This window comes from Hippocampus zosterae, chromosome 13, assembly GCF_025434085.1.
Source record: "Hippocampus zosterae strain Florida chromosome 13, ASM2543408v3, whole genome shotgun sequence".
Taxonomy (NCBI): domain Eukaryota; kingdom Metazoa; phylum Chordata; class Actinopteri; order Syngnathiformes; family Syngnathidae; genus Hippocampus; species Hippocampus zosterae.
The window spans coordinates 10,796,932-10,817,987 of record NC_067463.1 but is presented as its reverse complement, the minus strand read 5'-3'; the positions used below and the strand labels follow the sequence as shown (position 1 = coordinate 10,817,987).

The following is a 21,056-nucleotide window of genomic DNA, read 5'->3' as shown; positions in this document are numbered from 1 at the left end:
TCCCTTTGCACATACTGTCAAGAATTATCTTAGGCCAATGTGATAATCACCGTGAAAAGCAATTAAATATCTTTATTAAAGATTTACTTTGATTCCGGAGCCTAGGGTGTAGGTATCAAAGCGACAAGTATAGTTAAGCAACCTTCTATTTTTTTCAATTTGTGCTCTAATAATGTCGACACGTTCCAAGTGCTAAAATTAACACCATTAAACACCTCACATTTGCCAGAGTTGTTTTTTTTCTTTAATTTATTTTTTATTAAATTCAAGGCAGCTAAATGATACAGTGGAAAACAAATACTACTTGTCAAATGATGCCAAATCCGAATGGGCGACTTCCACTAAATCAAATTTTGGAGAGAAAGTACTAACCCGAATTTGAGAAATGTTTATGCCCGAGCTATTTATTATTATTTTTTAATGCTAACATGTTATTATGCGCTGCAACAGCATGACGGTATGTTTATTTGTTAGCGCACAACAGAGGCCATTCGATGAGGAAATGACGAGGACTGTTGGCCATTGCAACTATGCAATAATGTACCGGTAATTTTAATTGGTTAGTTGTGTAAAATGGAAAAGCTCAAAAGTATTCATTTTGAAATATGAGACACTGACTGTGAATACATGGCTGTATTGGTGTTTAGTTAGCTTATGAATGGATGTATGCTCGTTAACGTGTGGATGATCAAAGTGGTTAGATGGATGTTGAAAGACTCGCTAGATTAAACAGTAGCTCAACGTATGGGTGTCGGGTTGTTGATGGAGATGTTGAGGTGTCACTGGGTGGCTTGCTGGATGGATAGCTAAGTACTTGAAAGCATCTTAGCAAGGTACTGTATTTTCCGCACTATAAGGCGGACCTAAAAGCATTCAATTTTCTCAAAAGCCGAGATTGCACCTTATAATCCGATGCCCCTTTTATATGGATCAATATTCTGATTTATGGATGTAGTATTTTAAATATTCTGTAAAGTGTTTTGTTACAGCTGCAGTGGTTATTAAAGCTCTTTACAAATAAAGCTGTTTTGTATTGTATTGTATTCCCTTTAGCGTAGTTCTATCTGTATAACGCAACCGCAGACACTATTGTAACTTCTATTCTATGCACCTTATAATGTGGTGCGCCCTATGTATGAAAACAGTTTTAAAATAGGCCATTCAGTGAAGGTGAGACTTATATAAAGAGACTGGAGCGACTTGTCAGGAAGGCCAGTTCTGTCCTGGGTTGCTCCCTTGACACTCTGGAGGAGGTGGGCAACAGAAGGATGCTAACTAAGCTAAAAGCTATGATGGCCAGTCCCTCCCACTCCCTCCAGCCCGCCCTGACAGCACTTGGTAGCTCCTTCAGCCAGAGACTGTTACACCCGCGCTGCAAGAAGGAGAGATACCGACGCTCGTTCCTACCGACTGCTGTCAGGCTGATGAATAAAAAATAACAATCATAATAATAATAACAATTAAATGATGTGAAGGAAAATTGTAAATAGTACTGCGATTTACAATTAAATGATGTGAAGGAAAATTGTAAATAGTACTGCGATTTATCCATTTTGTGTTCATATTGCATTTAATTGAAAGATGTTTGTTGTTTTTTTCTCTTTCTTCTTTCTCCATACATTCTTGCTGCTGGAGGCTGTAAATTTCCCCAGTGTGGGACGAATAAAGGATATCTTATACTCTGAAGCGCCTTATAGTGCGGAAAATACGGTATAGCTCATTTAAAAATAAGTAACAATATGGAGCTAACTTCTAATGAATACTTTTAAAAAGTGTAAGTCAAAGGTTTTTGACTAATTTGTAGTAAACCACACCTGAAAAAACACAGAGGACAAAAAATAAAATAAAATCCAATTCATCCATTGTGTACCGCCGTATGAATTTAATACCTAGATCTTTTGTCCACTGCTAAATGACTTTCCTTTTTGACAGTCTGCATTCGTAAGCTTTTGTGCACAGGAAAAAAAAGAATAAGCGACTCACGGATGTTGTCGGTTGTCTCCTGCACAGTGTCTGTCTTGAGGAGGTTGTCAGCTAACATGAAAGCGCCGGTCTCCACCGTGTCGAGGAGCAGCGTGGCCGAGTGCAGCTGCTCGTTGGTGGACAGCTCTCTCCATGCTGTCTGGGCTCGCGGCTGCAGCAAATTATTCACCGTCTCCACCATGGCCTGAGGGACGGCACAAACATCGAAGGAAACACTTAATAAATGATTCCAACTTGACCAGTTACTACCAATCCATTAAGAGTGCATGTAACATTAGTGTTCCGTGACAAGAGTAGTCAATAACACAAGACAATGGGAACGTAGCGGCTTCTCATTTATCATGTTGATAAATTATGTTGCCAAAATATAAAGGACGCAAATGCGGCATTTCCATACAAAAATTGCAAAAGAAAAACAATATTTAAAAGAAGAGAGAAGAAGAAATGCTGTTATGCGATTTTCGACTGGGTCATATTCAGCGATTCATAGCGGCATTGAGTTCAAAAGCATTCGTCGAGGAAATGGAAAGAAAGGAGAAGAAATAACCTTTCTGAAACAATACATGTTTTGTCTCCAGACCACATTCCTTCAATCTTTTAAGAATTCACATCTCTTCAGTTTCAGACACATTTTAAAAGACTCTGGGAGAGCGAGAGAAATTGAGAAAAGAAAGGGGTGCTTGGCGGAGGGGGGAAGAGACACGAAAGGAGTCATGGGAGAGCGATAAAACAGTCCAGTGCTTCCACGGTGACAGGCGCCTTCTGGGAAAACCAGAAGAGCGAATACAGGTGCTATCATAGGCATACATCGCACCGTCCCATCTGCCTCGCAATTTTTCCTGTATTTCTCACTCTCGACTTGTAAAGCAACCTCTCTGCAAACGTCCTGGCATTGCTCACTTATGTCACACTCTTTCGCCGCCTTTCGAGAAGGAAGCCGGAGGAGAGCAGGTGGCCTTATACAAGCATAAGGGCTCTCTGGTGAGGAGGAATGGCCGAGTTGGGGGAGTGGAGTGAATTATGTCAGTTTATTGGTGCTATGAAAGGGGACCGCAGTGGACACAAAAATAAATGGTACTAAGTTGAGTGAATGCTTGCAACAATCTGATTTGGATTGGCGCCATATGTTCATTTTCATGTGCACCAATGTTCTGCAGATGCTTGAATGTTGTCGTTAAGATGTTTTACTGATTCAAAAAAAGGAAACTTACCGGTAAGTTAAAAAGCACCCCGCCCCCATACCCACCAAATTAAATGGAATTTTATATTCCGTATGTATTTAGGTAGTTTTTATTGATAGAACCAATTTGGTGGAGATGAAAGAGACAACTCCGATACATGTTAAGATGACCGCTAAATTCAATCCAAACGTTTTTTTTTTCTCCTGTTTATTCATGATGGCAAATAATCCTCGGTATAATCACATTTGAAATCTGGGATGCTAAAATTATAGTGTGATGCTCCGCTCCAGCTAGCAGCTAATTAGCTGTGATGCATGTTGCATGAGTTGAGGGATGGCTGCTTGTAAACCAAACTAATTAAGCCAGTGATTCGGCAAACAAGTAGAAGTTGGACATAATATGAAGCCCACAAATGCGTACGCACGCAAAAACAATAGATTTTCTTTTTCCTGTTTAGTCAACATCAAGCTTCAACAAAGCCCATGGTAGGCGGCTTCACACATTACAATGAAATATGGAATTTAATTAATATTTATCTTGTCAATCTTGTCACCCACCCAAAAAAAACAAAACAAAAAAAGAACGCCATTTATTGTGTTTGTTCTTGAACAGGGCGGACATAAAGTGGGTTGATAATTGCTCATCTATTGCAGGTGACTAACCTTGAGCTTCAAAATGAAACCCCTAGGTCAAAAATCTATTTGCAACAAACCATGCTGACTCATATCTCATATCCACGCCTTTGATTCAACCTTTCCAATCATTTCTTTCAATATATCACATCTATTGTATGTGACATACACTGCAACACAAGGACTAAGCAACTGTGCTGTACAACACAATGCAGACAAAACATTTCAAGAGGTGTAACAGGGCACTTTGACAACGTAATATCACTGTGAAGATAATGGTTCATCTTTCCAATATTACTTCTTGGATTGTGTTATAATATTCAATTCCTATTACTGTTCCTTGAATACTGTTAAAATTGTTCCATGAAAACAAATAATTTTAAATACAGTGATTTGATGATTGAACAGTTAAAAAAACCAATCATCATGAGTTGCAAGCCGAAAATCTAGCTTGCTGTTTGTCAAAATGATTGAAAGACCTTGACCTGAAGTCGGCAGAATTTCCCACAAAATTGTACAAGGAGGATTCATCCTGATTACTACAAATGATCTTCATCAGAGTTCTTCATCCACCACAGAGAACTTCTTCTATGCAGAGCAAAGGTCACAGTTTTACCGGGAACATGTTTGCATTATGTGGAGCAACAATAGTTTCTTCATCTACTCGGCTAATTGGGGCGCATTGGGCTCGTCGACATTTTTCTAGCTGTTGCGAAATGATGCGTAGCATGCAGTATTTAGCTAAGAATAAGTTACAGTGTTTTTTTTTTTTTTGCTTTCTTTTACATATTGGGAATTACATCTGATAGCAAACAAAAATGACAAGAGCTGAGGAACAGCGTGTGGGTGCCTTTTTGTTTAATATGCAAGTTTACAAATGGATGAGATGTGGTTGCGTATGTGCGTGTACAGCCTTGTGTGTGCGTGTGTGTGTGTCTGTGTGTGTGTGTACGAGCGTACGCGTGGGGGGCTTTGAGACGAGAGGCCTTGCAGTGCATCATTCTGCTCCACTTGCTGAGACTATTCTCAGTGCAGGCTCTGTTTTCCATTCCCTCATGCTGTACTTTGATGTGTTTCGGATAACCACCAACTGACACCCACCCTCCCATCTAACTCTCATTAAACTTCTCAAAGCTTTTCATTGAACTTTTGATTATCTTGCATTTTCTATTCCATATATATATATATATATATCAATTTTTTTTTCATTGAAATGTAATTCTCCAGTGTCGAGATTACATCTGCAGAGGAGAAGAACCGGTATTTAAGGGGAAAAAAAAGGTTTGTGATTTCCTTGAGGTTCAGGCAGCTCCATGTCATAAAAGTTGATATTCATGTGTGTGTGTGTGTGTGTGTGTGTGTGTGTGTGTGTGTGTGCGCGCGCGCCGTAAAGCACAGATGCCTTTGGTGACATCTACACAAATCTGACGACTCAACATCTAAAATTATGGCCATTTTTTTAGGGGTTACTCACTCTGCAGAATCAGATCAGGGTGTTCATTTGTGCACTTGTGTATGCATAACAAAGATGTGCATGTAAACGCGCGCTCGCACACACAGACACACTCACACACACACACACACACACACACACACACCCACACCAGTAAATGGGGCAGAAGTGAAATCCTTTGAAGCGTTGGGGTAATCCAGCGTAAACAGGAGCGGCAAGACAGACGAGAGGCGGCCTGTTCTACTTCTCGCAGCTACGCGAGGGCCACGCGCGCACACGCATGGGCGCTCGTGCATGGACGGCCAGTGTGTACGCTAGCGCACGGCAAGGCACACTTGTAAACTGACAGCATTCGGATGTAAAAGTCGAGAAAAAAATGCTTTTCTTTCTCGCTTGACCGCGCTTAAAGAAAGTGCATGATTTTGAGAATGTTTTCATCCGAGAAGCAGGCTTTTCTGTCATTTGTGGTTGGACTTCTCTTCTGTCCTTCCTGACAGAACGAGTTTAGAGCTAAATCGGGCTTTACATTCACAGCGTGTCATGTTTTGACCCGCCATCCATAAATAGAGGGCATATTAGACATTGTCATTGAGCAATGCTGTCTCCATACTGCCCGTTTTTCTTTTTTGTCTGATCAAATCCATTTCTGTTTCTGCAGGCAGGGAGCGACACGCGAACTGATTGGTGAATGAGCTAATCCTTGAAAATTCTGGCAATCGCCTGGAATTGATTGTTGATTTATTACATCTTGGCTGCAACCAGTAGAGGTGATGTTGACTCAGCCTCAACTACCGGTAATTCATATCCATATCACCATCGGCTTTTGGTATGGCTGAACATAGCCCCCCCCCCCAAAAAAAATACAAAACTGCAACTGACCTAATCCATGTGTCTGACGGCCTGCTCACTCAGCTTTCTAAACAAGCTATGAGACCGCTGCAATATATCCAGAATGCCGCTGCTCGAGTCCTGACGAGGAACAGGGAATGTAACCTTTTGCTTAGGTTGCTTATCCAGCTTGCTGTTGCTCGGAGAACGGACTTCAAAACAGCACTGCTGTGCGTCTTCATGTCATGTTCGAGTCATAGATACCTCCTTGGGAATTTGTATTGACTGTTGCTTCTTACTCTCACACACCTCCATCAAGTCGTGTGCCCTCAAAAAATAATCAACAATCAATTCTTTGATTGCAAATTTTCCCCGTGGGCCTTCAAAGAAGAGTAGTAAAATGCCCGTTGTATTTCTGTTAAATTTCTATCACGCATGCTCTCCATCACTCTTTCTCTCTCTCTCACTCAGTGTACCTTGCTCACGCTACCTCCCTCCAACAACCAGCCTGCAGTATCAAAGCCTCTTCAAATAACCAACTTCATCATGAATAAATTGCCAATTTAGTATACATGAAACGAGTCCCCTGTTCCCCAAACGGACTGTATATGTGTGTGTGTGTGTGTGTGTGTGTGTGTGTGTGTGTGTGTGTGTGTGTGTGTGTGCGTGCGTGCGTGCGAGAAAGAAGTGAGAGAGAGAGAGAGAGAGATAGAAAGAGAGAGAGAGAGAGAGAGGGGGAAGAGAATTCAATTATTTTTCATCTCTATTAAGAACCCAAACCTCCTGCACACTCTCCTCACTTGACAATTAGTGCTGCAGATAATTAACGAGGAGAGGGCAGCAACACACCACATCCCTAATCACGCACATTTCTATCTGGCAGAGTAGGGGACTGCTGCTATAATTTTGTTTTGCATTACAGGGGCTAATTATATAATCGATCACTTCCACCACCCCCCAACTCCCTATCAACGCAGAAGGCGTGTGTGATATAATGTTCTGAAACTGGAAGGAGATGTCTAAAGGTGCAGAGCCGATGTACAGGCGACGTAAAAGATCGAAGGGAATGCATCAAAAAACGGCACGCCGCTGTGATGTGACAGTGTAAGATCATCCGGGAGTTTGTATTTATACATTGGCGACGCGCGTGTCGCGTGTGTGTCAGCATACATATAGTTACAAGCCGTGGACTATGATGTGACATTGCTGACTGGTGCTGACGTGGATAGTTTTTGCAAAAGGGGGGGGAGGTTGGGAAAAACAGCCTGCATCAGGAGAAAAAGAGCTAGCCCATCAAGGGTGCGTATGAATGCGTGCGTGAGAGCAAAGAGAGCAAAAATGAGACGCTGCAGGCTGTCTCCGACACACAGACGAGGTAGGTGCTGCAGTGCCTTGTCTTTGTGTTATTACCTCTTCCAATGAAGTTCAAATTCCAGTGCGCCGTTCTGGTTTCTTTGTTTTGTGAAGAGGATTACACACAAGATATTTTTCAAATTTCCACTCTACTTTCTCGGTGGTTATCGATTGGCTCTTTCATCGGCACGGTACCAGTGTAGCCTGGATGTACTTGTCTCGCTCCGCTTCCCATTGGAGTGGTGGGTATACCACTGGTATACCAGAATACGTTCAAACAGTTTTGCTGAAATCAGTCAAGCCGAGAGTCACAACAACAACAACTACGGCTTCAGGAAAAGAAAAATCTGCTCAGCCAAGATTGAGACGTACCAATCACAAAAATGGAGGACAACGACGATCTCCTACATTAACTTCTGTAAACATTTTTAAATGTAACTAAGGGCTAACCAAGAATTTGTGTTTTGGATTATTGTTAAGTGACATGCCAGTGTGTGTTTATACAAGATGTGTGTGTGTGACAATTCGTTATTTGAAGGAATATCACTCCCACAAATGATGATAATCTCCTGTTAGCATGTCAGCGGGACTTTACACGAGTTTAATGTTAGCATAAGCTAAGTTTTAAAAAAACGAAGCGTGTTTTGAATATAAGTATACAATGTGTGTCATTATTTTCAATGATTGTTTGCAGTTAACTCCAACTTTGTGTCATTGAACCTCTTAAAGCATGTTCACAGATGGCAGAATCATATACGCTACACGCTTGCTACACAATTCAACATACTGTACTCAGGTTGCTTACACAATGTCGGGAACTTGTAAGCGCACCACACTGTTCTGAATATTAATTCTTTTACGTCATTTATAAAGTTCTAAAGGTCAAGAGAAGCCAAAATCAAAATCACGATTTATATTTCGATAAATTTCCCAGCCCTGAAATGAGTGACGAGCGGTGATTGAAGTCACGCATATGGCAGCGCTTAGATCATACCTGAAATTGACAGCTGCGTCAGTTGTGACTAGAGCTGCGGTGACCCACATATAGCATTTAATAGGAAATATGAAAGCATGTGAAGAGTTCAAAGGCAAAAGTTAATTCGCACCGTTTAGACAACAATAGAGCCATGCACGCTACACCTTATTTGGTCGGAAATTGTTTCAGGGAGCAGAGCCAAAAGAACAGGTACTTTTTTGGGGAAACTTTCCCACCTGGAATCGCTTTCAGCGATCAGGTCCACAAATTCAGTGAGACCTTTTTCGCTGATGTCGCCTGCAAATTCAAAATGAAGTGCAAATGCAACATGACCTTGAGGAGAGGAGCAACAAAGAAGATCACAGGCTCTTTGCAATCCATGTGACAAATTTTAAACAGGATAAATTCCATGAAGTACTTCAATAAAAATGTGAATTTTCCAAATTTAGCCTCTTTCTTGCTGGATTTACGTTATTATACACTGCACTCAATTTTTATCTTTGACTTGAAACCACAAACAAACGCAAAAAAAAAGTTTACTCAATTCATAAAAAGATTAAGCTGACTGATTTTGTATCTCAATGTTATTCTTTCCATCTCTGGTTAAGGTCTGCACTTGACTGAAAGCAATTTTAGTCCAGGGCAATGTTTACTAACATAAATAAAAAACAAGTTTCGGAGATGTGACATTGTGCGTTCAAGGTTGCAACATGAACCACGATCCACAGAGTGAAGAGGACAAAGAAGCCATGAACACTGAGCCGACAAGACACACACGTTGGATATAATTTTAAAGGAACAAGACCATGATCAAGAACCGGTGTGCAACAAACTATCCATCATTCCACTTCACTTTCTCTGATGCAGCAGTGGCAGCGGAGACATTTCAATGAATGGAGATGGATAGCGAGTCATTTTGCTTCCAGGGCAGGCCGTTTACAACCCAGCACACGGTCTTGCAAAATAGATGAGCTATTATTGATATTGATCATGGTCTCTTATCTGTACTGCTTATTGCAAATGATAGAAAGAAAATGGAAATGAAAACAAAAGAAACATACCCTTTGAGGAGATGAAATTATGGTCGGCCAACATCTGCGGATTCAGGTGATTGATGCTGAGGATTTGTTATAATTACTGTGGAGGATAGAGTTAAATGACCCTCCTCCTCAAAGGGTTTCAATTCCAATTCTAAAATCTTCGCTGTAGCCTACTACGTATCAACATAGCGCATCGCAAATGTGTGATATCACACGCAGGCTTTCTTGAGAAATTACATGCGGACGTGAAAGTGAAAAACACACATACGCACGCGCACGCACACAAAAAGCAGGGTGTGGCAAAGCAATCAACGGATACCGGGAAGCGGAAATACCTGTGTGAAAAACCTGCAGGATCTCTCTCTCTTCTGAAGCTGTAAATTCAAACAATTCAACTATTAGTGATGTAACACCTCCATCTCACACACGCATCTGGCCTAGGGTGAGCAGACACACACACTTGCACAAACTATGTCATTAACATCACTCAAATAGACTCTGGAGACTGGAAATAGATCTTTATTCTTCTTACTCACCTTTGTTTTCAATGTATCTCACAAATACCCTCATTTCTCTTATTCTTATTTGTTTGCCAACTGTCACTATGTGTGACCTCAATCTTAGAGACAAGGCATGTAAAAAAATAGTCTCTTTCCAATTGAAACTGTCAGTCATATTTTGGTTTCAGAACTTCTTACAGCAGTGGTCACCAACATGGTGCCCGCGGGCACCAGGTAGCCCGTGAAGACCACTTGAGTAGCCCGCCAGTGCCTGGACATTGTGATTTGCTAGTAGAAATTATGATTTAAAAATGCAAACATTGGCAGTACTGTGAGACATTTCGAAACACGATCAAAGTCTGACAATTTAAATCATCAAGTATTAAAAATAACACATCCTCATATTATTGAAGGTATTTTGGACAAATATGTTATTTCAGACGTGTATCAATTTGGTAGCCCTTCACACAATCGGTACACATGAAGTTGCTCTCACCCTCAAAAATGTTGGTGACACCTGTCTTACAGCAACGTGGTTCATGAAGACGCACACCATTTTGGTCAAGACACATTGATCTATGTATTTAAAGCCATAAGTTGGCCATGCGAATTTAATTTAATAGTTTCGATATGCTGAAGCAAACAGTGACTAGAACGTTTTTAATTATATTTAAATCCGGAAAGTCATCATCAGTGAATGGGCATTTTCCTTTGGTACCGTTTCAATTTTTTTCACAAGCGCAGATTTTTCCATTCATTTCATCTACCGTTGAGGCTTTTATGGCTTTTATTGTAATCCACTCAAACAAGAATGGTCATCAGTTTAACATGCGGTGATTTAATTATGTATTTGGGTCATTAATGAGTTCAGGAGCACCGCTTTTTCCTCTTACAGTGAGCAATACTTCTCTGTCAATTCTACCTCTCACTAGCCATTTGGTCAACAGTAAAGCACATATTAATGGATACCACTTGGGCAAAAGCTTTGATGTGTTCATTTCAAATCAGTGAAGAGAAAGGGCACAGGTTGCTGTGAGACAGAAAGGTAAATTGGGAGAGTGTAAACAGGTGCAGGTCCAATGACTCAGAAAGTCGTTTAAAAAAAAAAAGAAAGAAAAAGAAATAGTGAATATATAAGAGTTGGCAGCAGCTGTCAGTCTCGCTCCCAAAGTCGGCCTATCACTGTTGACCTCAGCAAAGACAATCAAGGAACAGTCTCCCATTAAATGAGTCAGCCAGTCAATTAGGCAGCCAAGGCAGCCAGTCAGCGAGTCCCCAATGACTTGGCTCACTTTAATGAATGCCTACATGAACAAACTACAGAACTAAATTCTTCCTTGTTCACCATGATAAAACAGATCCTCTGCATACTCCGGATTGAGTTTCCACCTATGCAATTCCACAGTGACCTCAATTAATTTTTTTCTGGTCTGTAGTATGAGCCATGCAGCTGCAAAAAATAAATAAAAATAAAAATATCAAGTCCATTTTGAATTTTTTTAGGAACAGACACAAGTGCTAACATATTTTCCGCACTATACTACTAGTATCACCTAAAAGCATTACATTTCCTCAATAGTGCACCTTTTAAATCGATCAATATTCAGATTTCTTGGACAAAGAATTTTAAATATTAGGGAAAGTGCTTTGTTACAGCTGCCTCCTGTTGTGAAAGTGCGATAAAATTAAATATAAGTACATATGAAAACAGTTTTAAAATAAGCCATTCATTGAAGATGCACCTTATACTCCGAAAATACGGTAATTGTAATTGTAATGGTGGCTTTTAAATAGAGGTCCTGATTTGGGTTGAAAGTGCAGTTTGGACTAATTTCAAGGAAAAATGATACCAGAGGCAGGCATCTGAAAATAATGTTAAATTTCGGATCATGTGTTTCTTTTAAATATTTAGTTTGGAATGCTATTTTATTTCATGTTTCCACACATCCCCCGACAATGCAGTACCTTTGTGAGGCTGCGGGCAGCGCTGTCCTTGCCCCCGGGGGTGAGGTTCCTGAGCTGCACGTCGAGCAGCTCCACCAGCTGGGCCATAGCCCGCACCGTGGAAGGCACGTCGCCAGGACGCAGGAGCCCTTTGGTCTGCTCTGCCAGCTCCCTGGCCACGATGGCTGCCGTCTCGCCCGATCGGAGCTGGATGCAAACACATGAATACAATTGGGGATGGAGGGGGTTATAGGCAATGATGGATGTAGTAGCGGACGACATAATGGGAGATGGAGCATGGAGAAAAAGTTGCAGGGAAAGTTGAGAGCAAAGTGGAAAATAGGGACATGCAGGAGAGGAAAAGTGAAAGAGGGTTTCGTAGAATAGATGTCATGAAAACAATTCTGCATTATTCATGGCATCATGCAGTCTATACTGGACAGTATTTGCATTTCAGTCATGATAAACAATTACATACAGGGGAACCCGATAGGCAAAGGATGTTTAGATATATGTAGTTATTAACATTTAATGCCATTTTTTCCCGTTTGTTTCAGATGTCTTACTCTGCAAGCGGTTTTGGAATCTGTCACGTCTCATGCTGAACACGAATGACATCCATGTCCCATTATGATGCTCTCCATTTTAACCACAAACGTTGGGTTTATTGGAAATGATAAGATAAATATTCACTGACAAGCATCTGTCTGCAAGCATCTACATGGCACGGATGATCCAACAGTGATCCACCTTCGCTTTCACAAACACACAATAAAAAGGTTTCTGGGAATTGCGATAACTTGATTATTCAAGACCCAAAAGCTATGTACAAATTGTGTTTTGCAACAGAACCTAACAGTATTCATAATTCGACATTGGATGAAATAAATAAGTTACATTGCAGATTGTCGCTCAAACATCTCACTTAACATTCTTTATGGCCAAGTATCAAAATAAGTTGTTGATCGTAACTTGTCGATAGCCACTGTTAATAGTAAAATGAGGTATTGTGTCAAATGCTGGCATCGCTCTTGACATCCAGTTCTTCAACCCCAAAGTCTCGTATAACTTAAAATACATATTTCACATTCTAATTATCATCCAAGTTATGAGGACCGCTTTTCGAGATTGCTCTGGAGGGCTCTCTCCTACTTGCCAACAGAAAGCTGCTTGCCACATTGTTGTGACACCGTGTCTGGTCTACATGCAAATACGACCGAGTGGCTGTGAACAAAATTAGCATATAATCATGGCATCTTGATTGGATGCATCATTGCTGCAACCGGCTAATGTTTAATGTTCATAGTTTACCGACAAAGTCAATGATAGGAGAAGCAGTGTTTGGACGGTGAAAAGTAATAACTTACCTTTCCGAACAACATTTTCTCATTGTGTTTCGCCGCTAGCATTTTTCGTCTCACAGTATTCACACAATATTGGCATCTCGGAGAGCAAAACATTAACACAAATGGTGTCCTTTCTGCAAAACCTGGATTTAGCGGTACTCCCCAACAGCTATATACAATCTCTTCTGTTTCTCGTTGTTAGGTTGACAAATGGAGATGGATACACGCGGGATCAATCACTCCCCGTGGTCATTGTCGATCCATGCTTGGGAAATGACACTCTGGGAAACTATCATACCACACATCCGAACAAGGGCGGGCAAAATAAATAAATAAAAATACACACTTACTTTCTGCATGATGTGGTTGACCCAAGGAGACGTGCAGTTGCTGAGGTCAGGGCCTTTAGGATCCCAGTAGCCCAAATGGGCCATGCACATGTATGTAGCCACACCTGCGAGAACAGCAAAACTAATAAGGTGAGACAGCTCTGACATTCACTGTAAGACTTGAACGCCTCACGCGGTACCCACAGGGAAACACGAGGGAGGTCTTTGTCATGTAAGCAAATTAAAATGAACAATGTACCCCATCAATGTACACTACATGCGTGCTGTGATGAATAGACCTAGAGTATAACCTACATGATTAGTCACTTCACTTATATGTTCAACACTTGTCAAAACATTTAGTCTTGATCTCCAAGACGAGTTACACTGTTACATCTTGATCATTTGAACCTTCTCCCAAAAGGGCGTAAATATCCTCATTAGTCTTCATCGGGAGCAGACACTTTGAACATAAAAATTTCACACAGTGACATCATCCACCGATGTTCCTTACCGAGTGTCCCAACTGGGCATGGTTGCTTGGCAAGTTGACCTTGCTGGGTACGGGGCCAGGAAATATCAGCCGTAACTCGAGGACTACAGAAGTCCTGGGGAGGCAAAGCCGGGGGCTGTGGTGCAGCCGGGGGGACCTGCACGGGCGGGTAGCGTTCCGCGGCTTTACGGTTGGTGTCTGGGATCTGATTGGTGTCGGATGATGAACCGCCAGCCGGATTCATGACAGGCTGGCGGACAGTTGTGGTGGTTCTGTAACGCTGTCCCGGTGAAGTCGTGAGGAGAGGACGCGGGGTGGTGAAGTAGGGGGGAGCGCGAGTGGTGGTAGAACGACTGGTTGAGGATGAGGAGCCCCCTCCGACTGCACTCCCCCCTCCTCTGTTAGGAGGGATCATGGGCGGGCGGAAGTCTATGTAGGAAGAAAGGCAAAAGTTCAGTACAAATAGCCAAGAGTAGAGTTCACCCGGTTAATCGGGCTATCTTAAAATCCAATCATCGAATTAATGGAACACTTTTGCTCAATATCTAAGTCACAAAAATGATCAGAGTAATAAAATTATAGATGGTTTGCACTATGGCCAACATTTCCTTGATCCACAATTTTTATTTTTATTTTTTGGTCCTTTATTTAAGATATAACCATTTCCGATCCGCTTTATCCTCACAAGGGTCGCGGGGGGAGGAGGGGGTGCTGGAGCCTATCCCAGCTGTCTGTAGATGGGGGTAACCATGAACCGGTTGCCAGCCAATTGCAGGGCACACAGAGACGAACAGCCATCTGCGCTCACACTCACACCTAGGGACAATTTAGAGCACAGGTGCCCAACCACGGACCGGTACCGGTGCGCAGGGCATTTAGTAGCGGGCTGCACAGAAATAACGTGCCTTAATTCCGTTTTATTTATTCGGAATAGGCGGTCCGGTAGTCCAGTGGTTAGCACGTCGGCTTCACAGTGCAGAGGTACCGGGTTCAATTCCAGCTCCGGCCTCCCTGTGTGGAGTTTGCATGTTCTCCCCGGGCCTGCGTGGGTTTTCTCCGGGTGCTCCGGTTTCCTCCCACATTCCAAAAATATGCATGGCAGGCTGATTGAACACTCTAAATTGTCCCTCGGTGTGAGTGTGAGTGCGAATGGTTGTTCGTCTCTGTGTGCCCTGCGATTGGCTGGCAACCGATTCAGGGTGTCCCCCGCCTACTGCCCGGAGACAGCTGGGATAGGCTCCAGCACCCCCCGCGACCCTAGGGAGGATCAAGCGGTTAGGAAGATGAATGAATGAATGAATTATTCGGAATACGAAATTTGTTTAATTTTGAAAATTACCGGATTCTCCGTCACATTCGTCTGTGTTACGCTTGACTAATGTCAAGCCACGCTTTTCCGTCACGTGACCAATTACGCTAAAAACAAAATGCTTGAGCTCGCAAAATGAGTAAAAAAACTGCTGGAGATCGCAAATGACAGCGGCCCGAGATGGGTCCGTCTGGTTGCAGAAAATCAAGCTCGGGGCTGTGGTGAGTCGTCATTTTCATGCACTTTGAATTTGCGTTGTATCGTATTTTGTAGGGATTAAACATTACCATAGCGATCAGAGTGTTGCGGCCAGATTAGACGCTCCTTGTGTTTATCATGATATTTCGAAAACACCACAGTTTTCATGCAGCTCATACCATATTATTTTGTTGTATTAATCCGCCACACCTTAAATGCCGGTTCCTGAAAATATTTTCTGACATAAACCGGTCCGTGGGGAAAAAATGTTAGGGACCCCTGATTTAGAGTGTTCAATCTGCCTGCCATGCATGTATTTGGAATGTGGGAGGCAACCGGAGTACCCGGAGAAAACCCACGCAAGCAGGGAAACTCCACACAGGAAGGCTGTAGCTGGGATTGAACCCAAGACCTCTGCATTTTATAAGATAAGATAAGATATCCTTTATTCGTCCCACACTATATTATAGAAAAAGATCTTCATTATTCACACTGAGCTCAGAAATGGCGGGACTGAAAAGAATGGAACGAGTGTTTGATGCGAAGCATCTCCGAAAGCGCACATACTATAGTCTCATTCTATCTCTAAACTTGCAGCTGCAGCTCTGCATGGTGCTGATCAATATCACATTACAGAGTGTTAGATAAAGGGAAATATTTAAACATCACCTTCATAGAGGTCAAGGCAGAGCTTCACCTTACATCTTTCATTAAAAAGGCTTTGAAACAAAACCCTTTAATTAGATCTTGGGAGGGTAGCTGTAATCTTTTATTTCATAATCAGAATCATCCTTATTGGTCAAGTATGTAAAACACCAAAGGAATTTGTCTCTGGTCGGATGAGCCACATGAGAATTTTGAAATTTGAATGATGCAAAAAGTCCTGCATTGTAAAGCAGTTCTTGCCAAATAGCGTGCCCACTATGTGATCCTACGGATCTTATGAAGGATTTACAATGGAGAGCAGTGATACAATTTGCGTTTATCAGTCAACATTCAGTTCAAGTGAATTCACATCTCACTTTGATAAAAAGTGACATGATACATGTGCAAGAACTACAATGGTGAGTCCTAGCGATCAACCCACTTTGAATAGCTTTACACTGCAAAACATGCTTATTTTAGTAACTTCCTAATTTTTTATTTAAAAAAATCTGCACAAATTGTTTCATTCATTTTTGTTTTGTATGTTAAAGTACTTTAAATATTGTACTCATGAGTTAATGTTCCTGATCAATGTGTATTTATTTTTTTATTTTACATTTTATTTTTCATATAGTTCAGTTAGGCGGTCCAAAAAATTGTTAGAGTTTAAAAAGGGATTTGATATTTGTTTGAATTGCAAATTGACACACTTTAATTTTTTTGTTACAAACTGAAAAGTCTATCGAGGAGCAAAAGAGAGTGCACTACTGGGCTGCAACCAGCAGAGGTGCTCTTTTCTGAAATGCAACTAGTGTACAGAGGATGGGGATTTCTTTTTTACCCCCCCCCCCCCCCCCCCCAAAAAAAAAAAAACTCTTGAAATGCAGGGATAAACCACAAATATGACTTATGGGAGCTGGACGGGAGTCAAATGTTGTAATGAGAGTCGGCTAAATGAGCTTTTTTCTAAAGAAATCTGTGTGAGGTCATGGTATCACCTTCTTTTCACGGCGATACTTGTAAACATTTATTTAACGATATTTGCACAGTCCTTTGGGTATGAATAAAAGAGTCGGTGGAATGAGAAAAATATCTTTGTGGGTGCAATGAGTAGGTGTCTATATTATTCATTGTGACCAAAAGTTGACCCTTCCTGTGGACTTTAATGAAAACCACCTTGCTTCTGTGCTTTTTCCTCGCCCGCCTCCTTGACTGACAGCCGTGAAACATCCCACTGTACATTCTGTACGTTCACTCTCTCCATAACTTAATGGAGTGTTTCTCAACCTAAACAGAGCTGCTCCCTTTTACTGAATTATTGCTGGCCCTGCCTTATGCATTCTCCACGGAACATTGCCATCAATCATGTGTGTCAGCATTGGCCTAGGGACGAGCTGTCAGTCAGTCTGTGTGTGTGTGTGTGTGTGTGTGTGAGTGCTCTTGACAAAAAAAGTGTGTGTGTGGAGGAGGGGGAGGGGGAGGAGGGGGGATGCGTTATTTGAAGCCCTGCCCACAACAGTAATGGTGTGAGTGTGTGTGTTTTTGTGTGTGTGTCGGTGTGTGTGTGTGTGTCTGAGGTTGATGTCTGCTGTCATTTGAGTACAAGGCTGAAAACACGGCTGGCAGCGAGAGTTGAGGCAACATAAAAGCCTGCAAGGATCATAGGCAAGAGGCCACAGCATCTCTGTCTTTTCTTTTCCTCTGCTGCTCTCTTGACATTTTCCACCTGACGTTTTCTGACTTGATTGCTCACTCGCAACTTTGGCGTTCACACTTTTATTCTCCCTATTCTGATTTCTATTTGCAAAAAAATACACTCTTATTTGATCCCATTTATACCTTTTCCACATCTTTTTTGGGGCGAACCATGCCATGAATTAATCATGACTGTCACTCAAGCTACTTTTAAAGAAATTGCAGGGAAGTACTGCAAGACGAAATATCAGCTGCATGAAGGTTTTATAAAGAAAAGGGGCATGTTTGTAGTTGTTGGGACCACCATGTCATGCACTTATGCCTTAACTACATGTCACGAGGACACCTAAAATGAAAAATGTCCTCTGCAGGCACTTTGCTTTGTCAATAAATACAGTAATGCTATCCAAGCTGTTAGCTTGCTTTGCTGTGTGTCACACATTACGTTGAAAATATCAGCCTGAAGTTTTATCCGTCACGACAATAGCTGCCTCTCAGGCATTAATCTTTCATTATGATTCTGATTTTAGCCTTTCACTGTGTTGCCTGTGCAGCAATTGTGTGATGCATGTGTGATTCTGCCGATCCCTGAGCATGCTTTAAGCTGTTTCATGACACTTTACGGTAAAACAAGACACACCACAAAAGAATTACACCCATTGCGTATTTAAATACAAGACATGCTTTGTTTTAAAAACATCACCATTGCTGATGCTAAAGTCAATGTAAAATCCCATTGACATGCTAAGGCAATTAGCCATTGCCATTTAGAAGTGCTATTCCTTCAAGTAACAAATATCCACACAGAAACTGTGTATGAAGACATCCAGATAGGTTATACTCAAAGGCACATGAAAAGAGTTTAAATTATTCAAGCCCAATCGCAAGTTCTATCCCCGATATCTGAATCAGAGTTTGTATTTCATGCATGCGCAGAACCAGACTGGCCCTTGAAGGCCAATGCGCACATAGCAGGAAGAGCTGGTATTTGTTATTTATTCATTTAATTGCTATTATGTGAGTATATTCTTAATTTCCTTTGTTACTCATTTATGTTGTATTTGTTATTTCAAGTTTTATTCCGAAAAAAACTTGATTCAAGGAATTGTTATTGTCAGACAATAACAAACACGATACTCGAAAACCCAGGTTAGCGCTATAAGAATCGTGAAATGGAAAACAGAATCATAAAATCAAATAAATAAATAGACAATAAGGAGATAAAGGAGATGCTTATTCGGTGCTCAAATGCGTGCAAGGATGAACGGCGGCAAAATGATCAATTTTTGAGGCTTCACGTATTTTTATCCAACGATCTAATGTAAACATAAAAAAAATATTTTTTTTCCATATCAAAACACCCCCAGTGTTAGACAGTCATGTCATGGAGAGATAGAGAAAGAAGGTGAAAACAAATCGGTCTACATGGTGTCATTCATCCCTCGGGGTCATTCCATGGTTGATTACATGGTCCACGATTGCAGCTCTGATGTCATCAGTAATTCTATGTCTCCTTCTCCTTCCTCCTTCACCTTCTTGCCCGCATCCTCCTCGTCCCCCTCTTGCTTTTTCAGTCCACGTCTTCTTCCTTGGCCCTCCTCTAATTTTCATTCTTCTCACTCTTCCCACTCCCTCCATTGTTGTGCATGTCCAGCTTACAAAGTGAACTAATTACAGTGTCTAAAACTGTTTTCTCCTGTGACAGTGTGGTGGTATAGTGTAAATATTAAGCATAAAGGCGTATAGTTTTGCAAGGAGTGTGTTGATCGTTTTTAAATTGAGGGTAAATGAGTGAGTGGGGTGTTAACAACGTTACAAACTCAGTACAAAGCATTGTTTGTGCTCTTAGTTTTGCAAAGTCCTAGAGTGGTTTCGCGATAGATATTATTAGTTTTAGAACTTGTGTAACAAGAATCACTGTCAGAGTTTAATCATTAAAAAAAAATGTAATACTTAGAGATTTCTTCATATCACATAGATTAATAGTTCTTCACATGCCCGGCAAAAATGAAATTAATTAAACTTAAGAGACTCTGACAGCTGAGTAAAATGATGTGAAAGGATCAGAATCTTCAAATGGTCCGCTAATTATTTTTGATGAGATTGTTTTTATCGACTATTAAGCTGCAGCAAACACTTTCAAGGAAAGTTGAAAGCTCGGAAGCGATGTTCATCTATCGCCTGGGGCAAATTGCTCCAGCATAACAATACCAAACTTTGTCTCGACGGCAATACAATAACAAGACATCATGAAAATCCCCAAACATTATCCACACGTTCAACATTAAAACTTACGTTTTAGGTACAAGATTACATTTGTTCTCTACATGTCCTAGACAGCAACCCTTGGGCCTTGATCAATGAAATTGACAAGAAAATCATCAACCTTACAGTTCAACCTTACAGAAAACAAGCATGCAAACTACACACAAAGGCTCCAAGTCTGGTTCCGAGAGCCAATAATGTCAGCAGCAACAGGAAAACAAGTAAGACACATTTTGAACGAGTGGTTCAGATCAGTTCGCAATGGTAGACTTGTCACCTCACCAAAGGGCCAAAAGTCATCCTGGAAAAAAAACAAACCAAAAAAACAAAAACATGCCATCCTCCAACATGTAGACAGACATGATGTTGGTGTGTGTGTTTAGTATCTTTGAGACGTGAAGTTTCGCCATAACGGCTATAAGACTGCATATATCTGCCCGCATGCACTCCGCGAGCCTGGAGTCCTATTGTTGACTTCTCACTCGATAAACAAAGGACCCGTAAATCGTCAACACCATACGGTTGAAGGGGTGGAAGAAAGAGCAAGAGAGAAGATAAACAAGCCTGGTGGGATTCCCACATGCTCAGGCCTAAAGACAGGAAGTAGGTAAAAAAAAAGCGGGGTGCATTTAGGAAGTAGTGGTATGGGCTTTACAATATGCAGTGTCCTAAAACAGAACGGGCTTTTGGTTTCTTTCTCTGGTTCTCTCCCTCACACACACACACACACACACACACACACACACACACACAGCACTTGAAGGGTGGGGAGGGACGCTTCCAAGGCAAAACGATAATCTAACTGGAGGACACAAAGCATTCGAGGCTGCATGGCAGCACAAACATTGGACGGGGCTGCATACTGCGATAACACACCGTCCCTATG

At 41.5% G+C, this 21,056-nt stretch overlaps 1 protein-coding gene across 18 annotated transcripts in view; it reads right to left on the bottom strand.

Moving 5' to 3' along the window:
• Positions 1-21,056, bottom strand: part of adgrl3.1 (adhesion G protein-coupled receptor L3.1) — a 164,511-nt gene that overhangs the window by 39,071 nt on the left and 104,384 nt on the right. For 16 of the 18 annotated variants that reach the window (XM_052084581.1, XM_052084583.1, XM_052084585.1 and 13 more), the window contains 5 exons: positions 14,080-14,487; positions 13,587-13,690; positions 11,912-12,097; positions 9,782-9,820; positions 1,984-2,167 (listed from right to left, as the gene is read on the bottom strand). In XM_052084581.1, coding sequence (XP_051940541.1) covers positions 1,984-2,167; positions 9,782-9,820; positions 11,912-12,097; positions 13,587-13,690; positions 14,080-14,487 — 921 coding nt within the window. The remainder of the gene's footprint in view (positions 1-1,983; positions 2,168-9,781; positions 9,821-11,911; positions 12,098-13,586; positions 13,691-14,079; positions 14,488-21,056) is intronic. The other 2 variants (XM_052084582.1, XM_052084595.1) reach the window with 1 other exon arrangement.